The following is a 22,017-nucleotide window of genomic DNA, read 5'->3' as shown; positions in this document are numbered from 1 at the left end:
AGAAATTTTATCTGACTATCATAAACTTTTAGGTCATATGATATCATGTGATAATCTTATTGTGGTGGCTGGATGAAATTTATAGTAATAATCTAAATTGAACGGACTTAAAAGTTGACTGATGTGGTTGTACTAAATTAAAATTTAGGATGAAATTGAAAATTTTGAAGTAGTTCAGAAATTTTTCGCGGGATTATTCGGCGCGGGCCTTGGATCCCTCGGCTTACTGTAAGATGCACGCGATTAGATCGACGGACAAAGCTGAGAACGGGCTCGTCGGACCCGATCTTGATATATATTAAAAAAATTAGGCCGGAGGGCAAATTCCGAGCTCCACAGCCTCCGTCCGTCCGTCTCAAACCAGCTCTCTTCCTCCCTCTTCCTCTCAAGGCCTCAAACGCTAACCTCCGACGAGCCCCATCCCGAGCCCGTCCCAAGCCTTCCAGCCGCCACGGCCCTCGTCAGAGCCCTTCGGCTTTTTCGATAGTTCGCTGTCGCCTCCCGCTCCCACGTCCCGACTCCGACCGGTCTCTCTTTTATCTCACTTTTTAAAAAACTCTGTTTCTCGTGGCATTAGGTTTTTTTTTTTTATTATACTGCATTTGGAATTTTTGATGATGTGGTGGTAATTTGTTTGGGTTTAACTGATTAAAACTTAAAGATCAATGGTTTAAGTGTGGTTGAATCCACTTTCTATGAAGTTGGTGTTTGGAAAAAAAATAAGCATGATTGTTTGCATAGTTTGGTAATGGAACTATGGCAACCCTTTTTGGGTCATTTGAATAAAGCTATCTATGATATGCATCATGAAATTTTTTGAGCAGCAATTTTTTAATTAGAGAAATTAAAGCTGCTGCGAATCAATCATTTAATCTTCCCATAAGTTCAGTAGTCCATGCGTAATGAATTCTTGAAACTTTTCTCTCATATTTCTTTCTTCTTATAATGGGATTCAGTAGTTGTGAGGTATCACCTTTGTTGCCTCGAAAAAATGATTTTTTTTGGATAAATAACTTAGTAAAGATTATGTGAATTAACTAGTTTTTATATAATGCCATTTTCCATATATGCATCTTACGTTATATTGCTTCTTGATTCTCATCAGTGTGATTTTGTATCCCTGCATATGCAGGTTTGGCGACAAACTAAGCCTGCATGTCTAATTTTGTAGATGAAGGTATTTGCAAGGAAGAACTTCGGAAATATGGAACCAGAAATTGACGTGGAAGTTATAGATAGAGGTCTTACCTGTATTGGTTATGTGGTTACTCGGTTCATCCAATATCATCCTTTGCACCATTAGCCATCCAATTCTAAATGATGTAAATGCCTTCTCTTTCTTAAACCTTTCCCAAAATCCAAGGAAAAGTGAATAGAAAGAAAAGAGCATGAGGAGGTGGATGCACTTTGCCACCCACCGTGCTATTGCCACTGCTCGCTCCGGCGACAAACCCAACCTCCTTCGTCGGCAGAACCAGGCCCTCTCCAAGCTCATCCAGAGCGGCCGCCTCCATGAGGCGAGGCGGGTCTTCGATGCCCTCCCCCACCGCAATGTCATCACCTGGAACTCCATGCTTACTGGCTATGTCCGCCACTGCGAGCTTGCTCTTGCCCGGAGGCTCTTCAATGAAATGCCGCAGAGAGATGTCGTATCCTATAACTCCATGCTCTCTGGCTATGCCCTCTCCAGGGATGGTGGGGAGCTCAAGGAGGGACGCCACCTGTTTGATCAGATGCCACTAAAGGATACTGTGTCATGGAACACCATGATCAGTGGGTATGCGAGGAATGGGAGGATGGGCGAGGCGATGCACCTCTTTGATACAATGCCAGAGAAGAATGTCATCTCCTGGAACACCATGATCACTGGCTTTCTTGGAGTTGGTGATGTTAGAAGGGCAACTGAGTTGTTTGAGAGTATGCCAGTTCGGGATGCAGCATCCTTGAATGCTCTAGTATCAGGTCTCATTCGGAATGGCAGACTGGAAATGGCTGAAGAAATTCTCATTCAGAGTGGGACAATTAACAAGATCGAAGGGGCTGTTGATGCTTATAACACTATGATTGCAGGCTATGGCCAAAGAGGAAAGGTTGAGGAAGCTCGAAGACTATTCGATTTGATTCCTTACCAACCTTATCAAGAAAGAAAAGGAGGTGAGGAAATAAAGAAAACACGTCACTGCTTCAAATGTTTCGAGAGGAATGCCGTGTCATGGAATTCTATGATCATGTGTTATGTGAAAGCTGGGGATCTTTGCTCGGCAAGAGCTCTCTTTGATGAGATGCCTGAAAGAGACTTGTTCTCATGGAACACAATGATCACAGGGTACGTGCAAGCACAGGAGATGAATGAGGCACAATCACTCTTCCAAGAATTTCCAGATCCAGATGTTAGGTCATGGAACTTGATGATATGTGGGTTTACTCAGAAAGGTGAGGTGGAACAAGCACGAGAATTTTTCGATAGGATGCCTCAAAAGAGCACCGTCTCTTGGAATACAATGATAGCTGGATATGAGCAAAATGGAGACTATGAAGGAGCCATCGAGTTGTTCTCGAAGATGCAAGTGGTTAGAGAGAAACCGGACCGGCATACCTTGTCTTCGGTGCTTAGTGCTTGTGCTGGGCTTGCCATACTGCATTTAGGAACTCAAATCCACCAGCTTGTTACTAAGACAATAGTAGCAGACATTCCAATAAATAATGCGCTCATTACAATGTATGCACGGTGTGGGAACTTGATGGATGCAATGGCTATTTTTGATGGAAGGGATATGCAGCGAGATGTTGTCTCATGGAATGCAATGATTGGAGGCTATGCAAAGCATGGGTTTGCAAGTGAGGCTCTTGAGCTCTTTGAAGATATGAAGAGGAGGAAGATGAGGCCAACCCACATAACATTTACATCTGTGTTGAATGCTTGTGGCCATGCAGGATTAGTGGATGAGGGAAGGAGGGAATTTGATTCCATGGTTCATGAGTTCAATATTGTGCCAAGAGTCGAACATTATGCTTCACTTGTTGACCTCATTGGCCGACATGGGCAGCTTGAAGATGCAATGGAAGTGATCAATAGCATGACTGTCCCACCAGATAAGGCAGTGTGGGGAGCCTTGCTTGGTGCTTGTAGGGTTCACAATAATGTGGAATTGGCTCGGGTAGCTGCAAAGGCCTTGGTGGAGATTGAACCAGAGAGCTCTGCTCCATATGTACTCCTATACAACATGCATGCAGATGAGGGGAGGTGGGATGATGCTATTAAACTAAGGGAAATGATGGATAAACATAGGGTTTTAAAACAGCCTGGTTATAGTTGGATAGAGATGCATGACAGTGTTCACATGTTTATTTCCGGAGATAGGTCTCATCCTCTTTCAAATCAGATATATTCATTATTAGAGAGTAGCAATAGGGTCATCAGAGACTTGCAGCTTGATTGAGTTGCATAGCAATGTGCCAAGATATAATTATAAATGATTGATTGAGTTTGTAAAAGAATTTGTATCCGTATAGTCTAACCATTTTGATGTTCAATGTTGTCATTGCTATAAAAGCATTTGATGCCATGAATATCAAGGAGTTTCCACAGAAATACTACCCGAAAAGGTGGTGTAAGGATGCTAAATCTAGCACAGGAAGATCCGATCAAGGACCAAGTCTAATAGATCCTAAAGTATGTGTAACAAATTCTTGTTCTTCGGCAATTAGCACATAAGTTACATTCTTACAAGGGCTTCACAAAGTAATAAGGGATATGAATATGCCCAAGAATTAGCAGAAGGTCTCACTGGAGAAGGTGGAGGCATCTGTGCAGAAAGGAGTTGAAGAGGGGTCTTCTGCAAATTCCCTCAATTGAAATTAGTGGAAGTGGGAGCTAATGCAATCTCTCTTTCGATGCCTTCTTGGTGAGGCCTTCTTCCATACATCCATTTCTTTCTTTCAGTCATACTGTTGAGATTCCAAATGTTTTCCTTCTTTTTCTTGTTATATTGGATTGGCGATTCCCTATTTTTTCAAAATTTTTGATTAAAACCTTTATATTTTCTAGGAATATGCATGTAACACGAAGGTTATGACTGAATAGTCAAAATTTCCATGTTTTTCTGATATTGTGGTGAATAATATGATTTTTATTTTATAAAATTTTAACAATGAATCCTAGAAATATGAAGTCTAATGGCTTGATGCTTAAATTTGATTCCTATCCAACATCTGAACTGTTTTAGCCTTTGTTTAATTATTTTCGACCTATGGATTATTACCAAAGGAAAAAGAGAACAGATGTTAGATCTTGCACTTTAAAATTTCCAGCTTGCAGTTGTCGGGTGACTTAAAAGTCTCAGGTTCACAAACTAGGTGTTTTTTGTCAAAGAAAGGGGGTTAAAGTTGAAACAGTGGTTCTGTAAATCATCTTGCTCTATTTATGAGTGGTTCTGAAGCTAAGCATCTTTCCCTCCTTCTGGAGCTTTCAGAACTTCTCTTACTAGTAATCTATCAAAATGTTTCTGTGCTCTGTTTTGGTGGAAAAAGAAGCCTTCAGGTCTCTTTGATGGCAATCTATCACTGTTTCATGCACTTTAGTGCGAAATTATATCTTGTTGGCATGGTTTTACTTCTACCCTTTTGATTTCTATATTGGCTCAGCAGGTGGAATGGTTTTTATTCAGCTTCTGTTTATTATGATGTCCAAGTATTGCATCTCTTTTGTTCTCAGATGTGTTGTCTTACTGCCTTTGTTCTTTTCTTTTCAATACTCTCTCTTCTTGTGAATTCCAACTGTAATTGTTTTATTCATTAGTAAAGGTGGTGGTTATGGGGGCTCTCCTCCTTAACCTCCTTTTCATCAAAAAATAAAAAGTTGAAATAGCAGCAAAACGTGCTAGATAAGATAATGCCATGCTGGCATCTCTAGTAAGACATCAACTTGCAAACTATTTTGTCAGAAACTCAAGCATTGTCAAGCATTGGTGTATGACGTATGTTTAAGATACAAATGTCCGAGGTGCTTAATTCCCTGATGTATAATATGATGATGGTACTTCTAGCTTTTAGTTCTAGAGTGATATTTATAATTGCCATACATTGCTATGCTTCCTTCCCACACACCACATTATTGTATAAGGAAAATATTTGTAAATAAGTTTAAAGGGCTAATTATGTAGGTCAGAAATTAATGGAACACATTGTCATCTATGAGAATAATTGTTGTTGTTTTTAGCTCATTAATTACTGGGAACTAAAAGATACTCATCTACACAATTTTCTGTTTTATTTTGAATGATATAGTGTTTGTTTAGCGGCTTAGTATGCTGTCTTTTGATTAGATTATTATTTCATTACCTCATGCTTAATTATTTTTAAGATGGATGACCTTATTGATCGAATTACAGAGGAAGAGGATGATAGTCTTGATGATTTTGAGTCCGGATCTAGTAAACTATTAGGAAAGGGAAATTCTAAATTATTCTGCAGATCAAGAGCCTTTGACAAGAGTCCTAATGTATACAGAAAAGCATCAGCGGGGAGAGTTTCTGTTTTTCTTCAATCGTAACTAAAGGTCATTCATCAAAGTTAAAATTGATGAATTTAACCCTATGATATATTATCGCAAGTGTCCACTTTCTTAAATACAAATGAATGATTTTTGTATCACAAGACATAGTTCATGTTGTATGATCAGATCTATATTAATTTTCAGATCGGAACTATTGCTGGTTATATGCTAAGTCTATAAATTTACTTGCAGAAAAGTTAAAGCATCGATGAGAAATGGGTGGCATGTGGTACTTTTGGAATGAGATTTGGTCTCTTTTGCCCCAAGTCTAAGAGCTAAATTCCTGGTTATTCGAGGTGGGATAGGCCCAGGATATCATTATGTTCGATAATGACAAATCCTGGTATATTCCTTGCAGTTGAAAATCTCTTGAACTTTTTTTTCCTCATAAATATATGAGTATTTTCACAAGTTTATCTAGCTATCTGTTGGCCAGAAATATGTCAACTCTTTGCACCTGTTACTTGTTGAGCTTTTGTTTTAAATATTCTAGTTCATCAAAGAACCCTCTTCCCTTTTTTGTCAATTCTGTCATTGTAAGTTAGATTTCTGTGAAAACCATTTTCACAGAAGCTTCTCTGAAGAATATACCATCATGGTGGATGAGGAACCAGAGCCCCTTATATATGTGCATGAGACAGTTCTAAAGAAAAGAGAGAACGATGAAGAGTGGGCTGAAGGGATAACTGGAAGCACAAAAAAAAAGAAAGACAAGACAAGAAAAGAAAAGAAGCAAAGAAAACTTGAAAGTAGCCATCCAAAGGCCTGAGGAGTTTGCCAAAGAATGCAATGATAAAGTGATTTTCCTGCTTCAGAGCTATATAGAACATCTGGATCTCCCTATTTAATTTGAATTAAGACTTCAATGCTAAACAAAATTATTTATTTAAGACTCAGTTGACCTTTTAAAATATTATGAGAAAAGTTATACTACTTGCCTTTTTTTGTAATAAATGCATTTTGAATGCATGAGACAAGCAAATGATCTCTTTTTCTTTACTGCTTGCAAAATGTTTCTTATTATTCAAAAAATCTTGCCAATATTACAGACGTTTGACTGCTATTCCTAACTTTTCACATTATTTCTTCTGACATCTTCTTTTGCCTCTCATCAGCATTCCTAATTAGCACTCCTGAAATGGATTCACTGCCATTATAGTGTTTTAAGGTTTGACTCGGTCTGAATCTGAACCTCATCTAATCCTGTATAAAACTGGAGTTTGTGATTAGAAGCATTAAATAATTCTTTCCTTCTCTACTGATGTTTCACTCCACAAATATGATTGCTTTCTTGCGTTTTAATAATAAAACTGTTCATACTATTTGTGATTCCTGTGTTCTAATATTGGAATCAGAAAATAAGGACTAGCCACTTTCCGCTGACTTTTTGCAATTAAAAAAACCTATAGGAGTATAGATTAAAAAATAGTTCAATTGCTGTTGAGAAAATAAAAGATAAAGCTGTTTGGATTGTTAGTGTTAACTTAGGTATATTTTGTGGTATGATTATTCCGCCCCACATACATAAATTGGCATTTTCTTTTCATGATAGGTTTCTAAGTTAGCACATGGCATCTGCTGTTTGTAAAAGTAATTGCATTCTTTACTCAATTTCTGGTAGTTGGACAACGTTCAAATGAAGCAGAGGTTAGAGTTATGGAGATTACCCAGTGACAATTGTAAATCCGAACTGCTATTTTCATATTCATGGGTGAGTTAGGAACTTGTAATCCTCCTTTTTATATTGCATTTTCACTTAACATTATATTTGGTGGGCTTTTCTGCTACTTAATGATTTTTCTCCTCTTCTTTTTATTGTCAGCTCAAAGGATATGCATCCTAGCAGCAGAAAAATTTTAAACCTTTGGAGGTTGAGGCATGTGTTAGGTGGTGTATTTGTGAAGGCCAGGGAAGCAATTTTGAGCATGTTAGAATCAGTGTAGAGCCATTCATCATGTATGCATGGGTTCAACCATATGTTTATTAATCCTTTTACCTTATATTAATTATATCACTCATTCATTTTCTTTTTGGCCCCACTTCCTATGACAGTGCGAGAGAGCTAATTTACAAAAAGGTCAGCAGAAATAGAGACAAGCAGGCAGTTCCTCTCAAAGACAACAATGTTGTTGAACAGATACGATCTTCTATATTATATAATATTATAACTGTTCACCATCAAGTCACTCACTTTTTTTTTTGTTTTGCTTTTCTTTTTAATACATAAAGATACATTTATTATAATCAGTCAATGGAAACAATTGAAAACATGCTGTCCTTTCATATTATTTCATGCTAATTTTGAGTTAATACCATTAAAGTGTCAGGTGTAATGACATTTATGTTTGTAGCTTCATCTCCTTCTTTATATTCTTCTAATTTGAAGAGATAAGTTGAAATAAGGGAATTAGGGACAAAACAACATACTGAAATAATCATGCTTCAACCCAAGAGGAAAATACTAAAACATATACTGTAAAATGAGATTCACATTCAAATGCCACTCAGCCTTGTAAATGCTCAATCGAAAGCTTCATGTGTGAAGATTTCCCAAGTTATAATGCATATCAAAATGGCACGTAACCAGTGTTATCCACAACATGGATAGAAACAAGCTTTGTTGTACCTTGGCTCTTTCTCTCCATGCCTAATTAGTATACCTGGATATTTCTTTTCTACCAGATTTAAGACATTAGTGTGGGAGCAAGAACCATCAACCATCTTCACACACATCATATTTACCTACTTGTAGTTGCATGTGACTGGAGTCACTGTAAAGCTTGCTAGACATCCCACGAGAGCTATGAACATCGATCATGTTGATTTCAACCTGCATGTTGATTAGGGAAACTAATTATTTGTTGTATGCGTTTGAATAAACTTTGATATTTTTTTTATTATGAATAGTAAAATATTCTTATTTTTTTGTTTTTGTTGCATAAAAGCATGCATCTGGAAATTCTGTCATCTCTAAATTGCTTACATATAAAAAAAAATCATCCGATTTGTAAATTCTAGTTGATGCATCAAGTAATAAAAAAAATTATTTAAATTATTTATTTTTTGATCACTCGATTTATAGGTTTAGAGTGTCCAAATTATGTAATTTTTTATATATTAGTAGTTTAAAATGGTAGATTATATGCAACAACTGGGATTATCAATGCCAAAGTCCTGTTATTTGGTTGGTACAGATCTAACTTGAAATTCGGTCAAGTGAATTTTGATCTACCTCTTTTTATATAGGAAAAAAGGGTCCATATGTAATAGAATGGGCTGTTGCTCCCTTCCAAATTTTCCTAATTATCCAAATCCTTGGGAAGCTAGATCGTGAACTCACATCTATTGGTATAAATACCATTGATTTTGCTCCCTAGGGTTTCTCACCTCGAACCCCTACTCTTCGAGAGCTCTCGGTCGTGGAGGCGGCAGCCGATCCGATCCCTTCTTCGATCCCCTAATCGGTGAGATCTTTTTCCTAGATCTGTCACCTTTCTTTCGATCAAATCGCTGGATTCTCTAGAATATGTGCTATTTTTTTCCTGTTAGAGTGCTGTTTAAGTTCCTCCCCTTTTTTTAAGATCCTTTTTCTTTGTTGGTAGAGAGTGTTGTGGTTTGGATCCCAACCCGAGGAATCTGCATGGATCTTTAAGAGTCTAAACGTGCAGACGAATCGTCGCAGATTTGTGAATGTATGGTGGATGTTAAGGTTTTTATTTTGCTAGGTTTGTGAGGGCAGAGATTGCATCTAATATTGATGAATTAATTGTGAAGGAAACAAGGGTACACCCGCTTTGATCTATCTTTTCAAAATCTCCTCTTTTATTTTCTGGTAGCTGTTGTTTTTGGTGGTAAAGAGCGGTTTGTTTTGTTGCTGTCAGCTTCGTTAAGCCTAGAATCCGCATGGGACTAAACCAGTCTCAAGATTGTTGTTTTCTATTCTCTGTGTTTTGTATATTTGTAATAGGCCTGAGCGATCTGGGATCTTATTGTCTAATTTGTCACGCATGTTAGAATATGATATATGAAGTCTTCTTCCTGTCGCTAATTTGTCTTATTAATCGAAATCGCAGGAAAAGAGAAATAACAATATTAATATTTATTCTTATATAAATTCTTTTTCTAGTTGTAACTTACAGTGTTTAAATCCAGTATGCTTCTTATACGTGTGATAAACCCATATCTTGGCCTTTCGTTTCTTTCTTGCTGTTTTTTTGGTGAATAGCAACAAAAAATATTATTCGAAGAAATTTTCAAACAAGGACCAATATGGTCTTTTGCTTATATATTTGATAAACTAATCGAATCTGCTTAAAAACTGTAGATATATTTAACACTTATATTTTTTATTGTTTGATGCATCATGCTCTGTCGTATCCAATGCATGATTCCTTCTTCCAGGTTTCAAATTATTTGTTTGAATACATGGGGATGAATATCTAGGCCTGCTTTATCAAAATTTTGTTACTATAAAAACTTATGTTGGATCTGAAGCTTCTGATGCATCAATTTTTGCTTTGTTCAGTTTGAGATAATCTATTACATTTGTGGAATCTTGATAAAAATTTCATTAGAGAATTAATAAGATTACCACATAAGTGACTAATTGCTGACCTTCATACTTGAATATGTAAAATTTAATTCTTAAAGTCATATTGAGTGTTTCCCGTCCATCATCAAGTTTAATCTCAGATAGTCTGACTTACTTCCATGATCATGCATCTGCCGCTTTGATTTCAACTTGATACTGTGTCACTTGCACCCTTCCTAGTAGGAATAATTGTTTTTTAGTTTTTCCATTTTCTGACCTTTTAATATACATTTGGTTCATTATTTTTCCCCCTGTTAAGTCAAACGGTTGCAATTTTTTCTTAATTTATCTGTTAACCTTGTATTTGACACAATTCAATCCTTTTATGGACTTCACAACCATGTGACATTTTATTGGCATCATACATATAGTTTAGTAATTAGGACCTAATCATTTTGCAGATTGTAGTTCTGGGCGAACTTAACGAAACTTAACGATGGGTAAGGAGAAGGTTCACATTAACATTGTGGTCATTGGCCATGTTGATTCCGGGAAATCCACAACCACCGGACATCTCATCTACAATCTTGGCAGCATTGACAAGCGTGTGATTGAGAGGTTTGAGAAAGAAGCTGCTGAGATGAACAAGAGGTCATTTAAATATGCTTGGGTGCTTGACAAGCTTAAGGCTGAACGCGAGCGTGGTATCACCATTGACATTGCGCTGTGGAAGTTCGAGACCACCAAATACTACTATACGGTTGTTGATGCTCCTGGAGATCGTGACTTCATCAAGAATATGATTACAGGAACCTCTCAGGTTGACTGTGCCGTCCTCATTATTGACTCCACTACTGGTGGTTTTGAAGCTGGAATTTCCAAGGATGGTCAGACTTGTGAGCATGCCCTCTTGCTTTCACCCTTGGAGTTAAACAGATGATCTGTTGCTGCAACAAGGTAAGGATGCGTGTTTAATATTTCTCAAAAGAAGTTTTTACTTCATTTAATGTATTGATAATGAAGTTTATACATCTGTTGACAGATGGATGCAACCACACCGAAATATTCCAAGGCAAGGTATGATGAAATTGTGAAGGTCTCTTCGTACCTCAAGAAAGTTGGGTACAACCCTGAAAAGATCCCCTTTGTCCCATTTTCTGGTTTCAAAGGTGATAATATGATTGAGAGATCCACCAACCTTGACTGGTACAAGGGCCCAACCCTACTTGAGGCACTTGACATGATTCAAGAACCCAAGCGTCCATCAGACAAGCCCCTCCGCCTTCCCCTTTAGGATGTCTACAAAATTGGAGGCATCGGAACTGTTCCTGTGGGGCGTGTTAAGACTGGAATTCTGAAACCTGGAATGGTTGTCACTTTTGGCCCCTCTGGTCTCACAACTGAAGTCAAGTCTGTGGAGATGCACCATGAGGCTCTCCAGGAGGCCCTTCCTGGAGACAATGTTGGCTTTAATGTCAAGAATGTTGCCGTCAAGGATCTGAAGCGAGGGTATGTGGCCTCCAACTCAAAGGACGACCCAGCCAAAGAGGCAGCTAGCTTCACCTCGCAGGTTATTATAATGAACCATCCAGGGCAGATTGGGAATGGTTATGCCCAGTCCTTGACTGCCACACCTCCCACGTCGCCGTCAAGTTCTCTGAGATATTGACCAAAATTGACAGGCAGTCTGGTAAGGAGCTGGAGAAGGAACCAAAGTTCCTGAAAAATGGTGATGCTGGGTTTGTGAAAATGATTCCCACCAAGCCCATGGTTGTGGAGACTTTCTCTGCGTATCTTCTTTTAGGGAGGTTCGCTGTCCGGGACATGAGGCAGACAGTTGCAGTGGGCGTCATCGAGAGCGTGGAGAAGAAGGATCCAACGGGAGCCAAAGTCACCAAATCGGCAGTAAAGAAGAAGTGAACCGAGAAGAGCTCAGCATTGGTGGGGCATGGGGTCGCTAGTAGTCTTAGTGTCATCAGTTATCGTCGTCTTCGTGGATGTGAGTCCAATTCTGTGTCTGGGGTCTGGATGCAAAATTGGGTGCTTGATCGATGGTGGCGTAGGTTGGGGCTTCTCTTTTATTATTACATGATGGTTGCATCGGATAAAACAATTATATGCTTTTCGGTATCTTGCAGTTTTTTTTGTCCTAGGTCATTTTGAGATACATACTACTGATCTTCTTATGAATGGACTTGGAGTATTATCACATGAGAGAGCTTTGGTTTTGATGAATTAAGTGATTCTAATATTATCTTTTACGACATTCTGTTTAGAGTACTCCCAAGTTTTTCTTGGGAGCAATTGATGCGGTTTCTATCCTGTTCTAATAATTTTGTTGTTCGATGCTGTTATGATGATGGCAGCAAGTATCATGCGATGATTGTATGTTGGCATTGTTATGGTGGCTTCTTGTTGCTCGCTGATATCATCGGTTGTGACCAAACAGGCTGTCGTAAGATACCAGTGCTGCTTTTGGTTGTGCTCATATCTCAGATTTGGTTGGAAGTTGGACGAGTCTGCATTTCAGGTTTCACTGGAACTGGTCCGAGGTGAGTTTGATCTTAACCAGAAGTTGGAGTGGGTAGATGATCTAATGTCTTCATAGCATAGAATGGAAAAAAGTTTCAGCCAGAAAAGTTTCAAAGCTGACATGTAATTTTCCAGTTTGCTGAGGTTAACCTACAGCTTGCCTGTGACGCAAGGTGAATGATGCGAATCAGCTACTGGTCTGCATTAGTTGTAACAATTAAAAGGTAGCGCTTGAGATATGCAAGTTGTGTGTGGGGCATGCATTTATGCTAGCACAGAGTGCGCCATCAAATGGCTAACCTTGATCGTTGTCCATATATTTCAAAGATGGATGCATATATACTGTCTCATATGGAAAGCTATATCTTTTGATTGCTTGATTCAGCTGAAAACAATTTTCCAACCATCGATTTAGCATTTATGCATGTACCCTATCTCATTTTGAGTTGTTCTAGTCCTACTAAATTTTCTTCCCTATATCCAGTTGAGCTAATAATACTGGAAGAGAACGAGAGATAGATATTTGGATAATTGATCCTTGTTTGAAATCTGAAAAACCAAACTAATGCTCTGTTTGCAACAAAATATTTGAGTGCACCAACTGGGAATAGTTTTGCATTTTCTTGTGATTAATTCATATTGATTGTTTACGATATCTGTGAAGGTTTTGTTCAGCAACGTAATTCTTTTGCATTTTTTTTTGGCCAGCAATGGTCCTAATTAATCTTAATGAAAAAGAATGTACTCATGTAGGATTACGAGGGTTCTCTGTTATACTGACAATAAGGCTAATTTGTTTTTATGCACTCATGCATTGACAGAACTCATTGCATCCTGACACAAGAGAATGCCTTAAGTGATGGTCCTTCATAGCAGGAATCCTCTATCTCAAGCATTGCACTCCCTTCAGAATCTTCGCAGGCTTTGAACCTGCACCTGCTTTCTAACCACATCCGTACTTCCAGTGTTTTTTTTTTCAAATATCCGCTTCCCGCACTCACACCTGCTCCCCATTCCTGCAACCAAGTGATGGTCTAATGTAAGAAACGAGCCAATCATATGACATCTTGTGGTAAATAATTTTTTATTGCAGCATAACTACAGAGATTTATATCAATCCCTTTCTTTTCTGGTTTCTGCTTGTTGTTAGGGCCCCATTTCCATTCATTGATATATGATCTAATATGCTGATCTAATATGATCTAGTACGCTGAGTCAACCCTTTAGACCACCATCTCATGGCACAGGTTGCTTCTTACTCAAACCTTCCTCCTGCTTCACAATTAAGTATTTCATGTAGATTCAAGGCCTTTCAAATTGAGCCTGCCAATGCTGTAATCTAAAACATATACTTAAATATGCTGAGAGCTTGTAATTATTGATCCTGTAACTGGAGCTCTATTTCGACTTTAACAGCTTAGCAAAAGAAGGAACCTGTTACCTTATACAAGGAGCGAACGGTCAACTCATTTTCTAGGAATGCTTTGTGTGTCTTTAAAACTGTTTTGAGTGCCGAAGATTCCAGAGGAGCCTATGTTGCTCCTCTTCTAACCTCTTCTTCTTTATGATCTTCTTTTCTTTCTCCCTCCCTCTATTTTCTCTCTGATATCTTTCTGTAATAAATGGAGGGAATATCTATACTTCATCTTTCTGCTGCAATTAACTTTTTCTACTGCTCTTTGTTGTGTTTTAGACCAATTTCAGGTCAAAATTTGATCTGAACTAGTTTTATTGGCCTAACATCACAAGTATACATTACCTTATCTGTCGGGATCTTGCATCAAGATACAACCAGATATAAACAATCACCAACTTCTTTCACAGGACTTACAACTACATGTGGCAGGAACATTTGGGCATAGACCTATTTCAATTCATCCAATAAACACATCCCCCATTAAAAGAAGGAAAATGTATTTGCATTTAGGTGACTTTTTTTTTATTGTGCTGGGGGTTGGGGTTGTCCTAAGTTTGCTCTCTAGTGTTTGTAGTTGATAAATCCTATATATTTAGAGATTGGCAGCTAGGCAACCCCAGAATGAGAATACTCTGGGAAGATAAACCATTTGGCAGACTTAAATATTAAGCCTTCCTTCAAAAGCATTTACACGAAAGGATTTAATTGTAAAACAGATTATGTTCCATCTATAATGTCTGTCAAATTGAACTTAGAATCACTGATCAGAAATTTACTATCCTTCAGAATTCATGCATGCAGACAAAACTCAGGTTTGGGTGCCCCATAAAAAGATTCTGTGTTGGCATCGGATCTTCTGTTTATCTTGTCTGTGAAGGAAATTTCTATCTGCCTGTGTATTTCGTCATGTTTCTTCTCACAAATAAAGGTGAATGTTGCATCATGAATAAGCAAACATGATGGTTTCCATGATTGGGTGTTTGCATGAGAATTTCTATCCTAGCCCAAGCTAAGCAATCTAAGTACTACTACTTGCATCTTCATCTCCTTCTATGGCTACTTAACTTGCCCTAGTTCCTTATCCTTCCAAGAACTGAAGGGCTTTGAAAAATCCCTAGATATTAGAGGAAGATTGCCTTGTTTCTAATGGAATTTTATTTTTGTGGTGGTCAATTTTTTGTTAATGTTATCACTATTTGTGGACAATAGCGAGAATACCAAGATATTACAGAAAATAGAGAATTAATTGATTCTTAAATATGTAATATCCATTTTAAAGAATGCAGCAAATAGTTACAAGACTGGATGCTTATAGACACGTGGTATGTAAAAAAAAAGAAGAAAAGAAAAGAGAAGTAATTTAAAGAAAATCCACTTGCTGTACAAATAGCATCTTCTGTAAAGAAAACCTGACTCTGGAAAAAAGGATTTTTTTTTTTTTCAGTTCACTTGCCACTCAGGCTTGGGCTTGAGGCAGAAGATATTCATAATAATTAAGTTGTGCAGGCTGCAGAGACTCTGAATAATTGGCTTTGTTGAAAGTCAAATTTGGGTTCATCAATTAAACCATACAATAATTTGCAGTTTTCTGTGTATCGTGACATTAAGGTATTTTTATGCATATATATAGCATTCCATTTGCTTCATATATTATGACAAGAAGACAACAAATATCTCAACAAAAAAAAAAAATGGGCAGCACAAATTGTTGATAAGTTGCATTCTATCACTCCACTCACCTCAAGAACCTCAATAACGAGCATTATCAAAGACCCAAGGTTGGTCGAGGAAAAGCTCTGCCATTCATCTGCACCATTCCTGCAGCTATATCTTCTGGACGTTTTTGAGCTGCTTCAGCTTTTCTTGCTGATGTTTCAGCATCCTGCATGTTAAGGAACAGCAAGATCTGCTTGAACTACTACAGATAAATATCAACCTACTGATGACTGCAGGGAGAAAGAACATAGTTAAAAGCAGCAGCTATATCATTTGACGCATGTAGATCGCACTGTAGATTACTTGGCAGCCCTTCTAAAATCAAGGAGTAAAGCATTTTTCCCCTCCTAAGTGGTAATCTTATTAGGCTAGAGGAAAGAAAGACAGCATAGGAAGCCCACGTCATTCACCCTCACAGGCCAAATAGATATCATAGTAAATCTAGAGTCCAAAGACATGGACCAATGGTTTCTTTGGCAGGGATTGAAATTCCAAGATAGCTTTAAACATCTGTATGCATAAGAAACCAACTTGCCAAATCCTCAAAGAAGAGAAAGTATAAAGGAAAAGAGTTTTATGCTCATATTTATCCAAAACAATGTCAATAATAAAAAAAAGTACCCAGTCAAATCTATCAATGGAACTGCACTCAAATAGAAATCAAAATGGACCAGGCAAGGGACCACATTTCAGGATGGAGAATTGCAAGGCAAGATCAGCAGTTACAGAAATGATTTACACATTGGTACACTTGTCTTAATCCAAACAGCAGCATCCAAACTCATGCCTGAAGTGAAATTTGCATGCTCAAATGCCACTCAATCTACCCTGCAAATTTATCCCACCAAGTAGCCATAGCTAAACATAATTCGAATCATTGACTTGGCTTGGAATATGTAAATTGATCACTTAATTTCAATGTATTGGAAGAATTAAGTTTAGATACAAATGATGTGCCGTAAGGCTAAAGGATATGGTCAGAGCTGAACTTTTTCCAATGAATAAAAAAATATTGCCCAATATTATAAGATCTGAGTCCTAATGATCTAACTTTTCCATTCTTCAAATAGTTTTGCCTACACTGAAGAACAACCATGTGCACAATTTTTAAGGAATTACATAACAAAGATGGGTGAAAATACAGTTGGTACCACCTTTTTTCTACCATTACAAGGCACACAGGAGACTGACAAGCAATTAGTTTCCAATCTAGTATTCAAAGAGATTTCAAGATGAGTTACCTAGATACTAATGTCCCAGCTCCTAGAATCCTAGTCAATATGTAGCCAAATCAGTTAAAGAGTTAGGCACTTGGATACTTATCTATTTTTTTATAACTGAAGCTTTTAAGAATTGGTATGGACTTGGACTCCAATGAGTTCAACTCACTACAAAAAATCTACAAGCTAGCTTTTGTTCTTTTTAGAGATTCATCAGCAAGATAGGTATTAAAATAACTTCATAGAATGCCACTTCTCTAAAATCTTTCAGCTAAGTAGAAAGTTTGGATGAAAAACATGCACATTGAAAGACCTTTACAAATAGTACCTTTTATTTTTTTCTCATATTGGTATTTCAGCTAATTAGAATAATTTTATATTTAAATATATATTAGTTAAAATTATTCTTTCTTGTCTATACCCGTGTCTCCTTTTCTTCCTTTTGCCAAATCATGCACTTGGACATGTTTCCACGTCCATGCAACACAGCTTTCAAGACAAGTATCCAGTCTTTAATAGGTGGAACCTTTTTACAAGCAGGTGAGGAAGTATTCATATGGCTTATTTTAAAATCTACCTTTTTTAGTTCGTTGAATTGATATATACTCCATGAAATGATATCTGAATTTTGTTTTCCGCAGATCTTACTTAGATACTACAACTAAAAATTTGATGACAATTTCCCATTTTCCATAAACTTTGTTTTCTGAATTTTATTCTTTTAATTTTCTCAAGTGCTCCTCTACAATATAAAGTTATCAACCAACCTTGAGGGTGAACGAAAAATATCATTCCATATTACACTTTATTTTGTTCATAAAGTTTAGCACCATAACAATGCCTCCGCACTGCTAAATGACCACAATGGGATATAAAGAATCAGGAACTACTACTACTACTAAACAAGTATTACCACGAGTCTTGTATATTTAATGCATGAAAACAATTAATTATCATAAGCTACCATCCAGCACAAGCATCACAAAACATCAAAGATCCACCAATTTAAAAATAAAAAAAACTCAGGTCATAAATCATAGGCTTCTCCCAACAAAGAAGAGAAATGACATATCACAAGGCTTCTTTCTCCTAAATTATAACAGAAAACATTACTGAAACCCTAAAAGTCCAAGCTTTCTTCCTGTAGAACTCAAATTAGTCCATACATGAGTTGAATTTTTGCAAAGTTAGAAAGAAATAAAGGAATTCAACAACTGAAACCCTAGAATTGATGATAAGGGTCGGACCTTTTGGCATTTCCATGAGAGACTGAGCTTCAGAGATCGGTTTGGGCCTCTGACCAACCCTGATCTCACCATTCTCTCTCTGCTTCTCCTCTTCCACCCCCATTGTAAATAACAGTACAACTTTGGCTGAAGGCCTCGGAGGAATTCACGCCCTTATCTATATATAGTTCCTATCCTGAGTTCGTAAAACTCAACAGCTTGCATTGACCTTCTCTAAGGTTCACACTTTACAGTTTGGGTTCCGCAGATGAACCCATAGCGTTCACCCATCATCAGCTTTACTTGCAAACAGACATCCTACTGAAAAAACATCATCATGATTAAAACTATACTTTCCAATAAGACTAAATTCTCTTATAATATCTCACACAACAAAAATTTTCTGAACATTCTACTAACCTTTTGCAGCATAGCCAGTCTAAACACTTCCTACAAAGCCTATGGCCATTATTTCCTTGTTAACATCAAACTGGTATCTTTTTACAAAGGATTGTTGAAAAGTGACAGCATCCTGAATTATACCGCGGAAGGTAGATAGATGGAAGTCAAATACAGTAAAAAAATTCACAACGACACATATATGAGACTAATCATTGTAGAGTGCCAAAGATATGGTCTGATGAGCCTATATGTTTAGCTGAACCTATGATTCAGGTCTTCCACTCCCACTTCCAATATGTGTATGTCAGCGAGTAGATAAATATGCTGACAACTAATGCAGACAATTCAGATCATGAATTAGACATATATCTAAGAGTTGCAAGGATGTTTGAGCCTTTTGAGGTATGGAGGCAGCTATAATCAGTTAATCACCGAGCAGCTGACTAACTGCTCCCTTACCAAATAAATATTCTAGAAAGTGCAGGTTTTTCATCAATCCTCAAGTTCTTTGAACTCCTGAGCATGGTAATACAGTTCGTAAGTAGATGTTTTAAGACTGTTGATATTGGTAGCTGAAACCCCATTTCTAGTCCATGACTTCACCTGACCCGCTGAAAATTGAGCTGTTCATTGTTCTAATGGGTATAATCTGTCAAATTTACACTGAATCAAAGCAATAGTGATCAGCTTTGGAAAACAAAGGGCCTCCCTTTGCCAATTGCTCAGTTGATTCAATCAAGCTAAAAGCAGGCTTCTTCTTTATCTGCCCATTCTTCATCTGCTCCCTTACTCTCCTTGCGTCATCCCACCTCCCCTTTGCCGCATATATGTTAGAAAGGAGCACGTAATCCCCACAATGGTCCGATCTTAGCTTCATCAAATTCTTAACTGCAATCTCACCCAATTCAACATCCAATTTCATCCTGCAAGCACTGAGAAGGCTCCTCCAAATGATGGCATTCACATGTATTTCCATTGAGTCTACCAGCTCAAAAGCTTCCCGTAGCCGGCCAGCCCTACCAAAAAGATCAATCATGCATCCGTAGTGCTCAACTCTTGGAGCAATGCCATAGTCTTTCTTCATGGACCTGAAGTAGTGCGAGCCTTCCTCAACCAAACCAGCATGGCTACAAGCACATAGGACGCCCACAAAGGTGACACCATCTGGCTTTAGGCCCGTCCTCAGCATCAACGAAAACAGCTCGAGTGCATCCTCGGCATACCCGTGAACTGCAAGCCCTCTGATCATTGACGTCCATGCCATGGCATCTTTCTTCTCCATCTTACTGAACACTTCTCGCGATCCCTCAATCCACCCACATTTTGAATACATTTCGATCAGAGCTGTTCCTAGTATAGGATCAAAGTGGGGAAATCTTTCTTCCACATATGAATGGATGTTCTTTCCAACATCAAGCGCTCCCAGATGTCCACAAGCACACAATGCACTAACCAACGTCAGCTCATCTGGTCTAAGCCCTGATGCCTGCAGTTCCTCAAAAAATCGCAAAGCTTCAGCAAACCAACCATTGTACACGTAGCCTCCTAAAAGAGCATTCCAAACACCAATATCCCTTCTCTTCATCTCATCAAACACTTGTCCAGCCAACTCCGAACGCCCACTTTTCGCATACATGTCTATAAGAGCAGTGCCCACAATGATCTCCCTTTCAAATTGCATGGTCCTTTTGCCAACATGCCCATGAATCTGCCCCCCCAAACAAAGATCTGTCGTTCGAGCACATGCCGTAAGGGCAGTGATGACAGTCACATCGGTCAGCTCAACTCCCTCAGACCGCATCTGACGCAACAGCTTCAAAGCTTCATCCGGAAGACCATTTTGGACGTAACCTGCAAGCATTGCGTTCCAACCAACGACATCCCAAGAGGGAACCACGTCGAACAATATTCTTGCAGAAGCAACATCGCCGCATGAGGCATAGGCATGCAACGCAGTGTTGGCAACGTAGTTGTTCGATTGGTTTCCGTTCACCACTACGAGGCCATGGATTACTTTGGTTAACCTGCAAGCAAGAGAGCGGGCGCAAGCCTTGAGTGCAGAGGCATAACTAAAGGCGTCGGGCATCACGGAAGGTGACTGGAGCATTAACGCGAATAGGAGGAGGGCATTATGAGGGGCGCGACCGAGTGAGAGGCCTCTGATGAGGGTATTCCAGGTGAAGAGGTTGGGAGGATGGGGGCAGTGGAAGAAGAGGAGCATGGCATGGGGGAGGGCCTCCGAGTGGTGGCGGAGTCGGAGCGCAAGGGTCTCTACTAGCTTGCCGGTGAGGAAAGGGCCGGTGTGGAAGCCTGAAGTGGTGATGGAGGCTTGGATTTGTTTGAGCTGGTGGAAGGCGCTGCATTGGTCGAGGAGAGCAACGAATTGGTTGTGGGATCTGGGGGGTTGTTGGCCCTGGGAATGATGGGATTTTGTGGTGGTGTAAGAGAAGGCCCTGCGTGGTGATTTCCTTAGCCTGGGTAGGATGGTCTTAGTGGGTGCAACGGTCATCACAGCAATGTCTTATTTTTTCGGTTGGTCGATTGCTAGGGTTCTTTGTAGAGCTTTCATTTTATTGGACAGCCTTTCAATTTTGGTGATATTAGTGGAAGCGTGGATGAAGTGATTGTGGAAATGCTTCTCAGGGCCGAGCCTATTGCAGAAGATGGTTTAATGGTTATCCAATCCATCATTAACCAAGATTTTAAGGAACCTTGCCCTTGTTTTTGTCAGTAAGTTTGGTGACCGTTACCTAGATGAATCCTATTTTTCATATCTCCATTGGTAGTCAAAAGTTATGCATGAACATATTCAACCAACAGGATTGATAGCAAGAAAATAATATAAAATATAAAGTATTTTGGATAGAGGTAAAAATGAATAGGATAATAGAGATCAATTTTCATATCTAGATTAATTTTCATATCCAAATATATGTACATATAGATAGAAAGTATTTATTAAAAAAAATAGATATATAGTTCGATTCATATCTCAATATCCGTTTTTATTTACAACTCTATTTAATTTTATATGGTATTCATTAACTTTTGAAGAAAATAAATGAACGCATTAATATCTAATTATTACCTTGATTTAATTATCCACCTTATATTTATATTTATATCCATATTTATAATATCCTATGTGTATCCATATATATTTATAATAATTATGAATACTGAATAAAACTAGAATATTTCCACCGAGGAAAAAATAAATTGCTAATAATGTCTTTTGCTTGGACTAAGAATGATGGGAAAAGCAGACTAAACGATGTGAATGAGCTTGCACTAATCTCTTTTTTCATGTTATTCTACTAGCACCATTATCAGGAACAGAAGAAAATTTTAACATACATTATGAAATGATTTTTATTAGATTTTTGTCCTTATTTTCCTTCATTTATCTCTTTTATCTT

At 38.2% G+C, this 22,017-nt stretch overlaps 2 protein-coding genes, 1 long non-coding RNA gene and 1 pseudogene across 3 annotated transcripts; 2 read left to right on the top strand and 2 right to left on the bottom strand.

Annotated features, from left to right (window-relative positions):
* The first annotated feature begins 44 nt into the window (after positions 1–44).
* LOC103701742 (pentatricopeptide repeat-containing protein At1g62260, mitochondrial) lies at positions 45–4,107 on the top strand. Its single transcript, XM_026802544.2, has 2 exons — positions 45–527; positions 1,133–4,107. The coding sequence occupies exon 2, from the start codon at positions 1,389–1,391 to the stop codon at positions 3,438–3,440; it is 2,052 nt and encodes a 683-aa protein (XP_026658345.2). The 5' UTR covers positions 45–527; positions 1,133–1,388; the 3' UTR covers positions 3,441–4,107.
* On the top strand, positions 3,819–12,320 carry LOC103699463 (annotated as a pseudogene).
* Positions 12,321–13,282: 962 nt separating this feature from the next.
* LOC113462377 lies at positions 13,283–18,211 on the bottom strand. The gene is made up of 2 exons (XR_003384635.2): positions 15,774–18,211; positions 13,283–13,633 (listed from the first exon to the last, which is right to left on the bottom strand). It is a non-coding gene; the product is annotated as an uncharacterized LOC113462377 (long non-coding RNA).
* A 1,045-nt stretch (positions 18,212–19,256) lies between these two features.
* Positions 19,257–21,107, bottom strand: LOC103701883 (pentatricopeptide repeat-containing protein At1g08070, chloroplastic). The gene has a single exon (XM_008784101.2). It carries the CDS (start codon positions 21,105–21,107, stop codon positions 19,257–19,259), a length of 1,851 nt encoding a protein of 616 aa, XP_008782323.2.
* Positions 21,108–22,017: the final 910 nt, after the last annotated feature.

Source organism: Phoenix dactylifera, chromosome 9 (assembly GCF_009389715.1).
Source record: "Phoenix dactylifera cultivar Barhee BC4 chromosome 9, palm_55x_up_171113_PBpolish2nd_filt_p, whole genome shotgun sequence".
In the NCBI taxonomy this organism is placed as follows: Eukaryota; Viridiplantae; Streptophyta; class Magnoliopsida; order Arecales; family Arecaceae; genus Phoenix; species Phoenix dactylifera.
The sequence above is the reverse complement of the archived record's forward strand: the minus strand, read 5'-3'. Positions and strand labels throughout refer to the sequence as shown.

Bases quoted from the DNA above. Each gene is read 5' to 3' on its own strand.
- LOC103701742 (XM_026802544.2), top strand. From the start codon at position 1,389: ATGAGGAGGTGGATGCACTTTGCCACCCACCGTGCTATTGCCACTGCT.
- LOC103701883 (XM_008784101.2), bottom strand. From the start codon at position 21,107: ATGACCGTTGCACCCACTAAGACCATCCTACCCAGGCTAAGGAAATCA.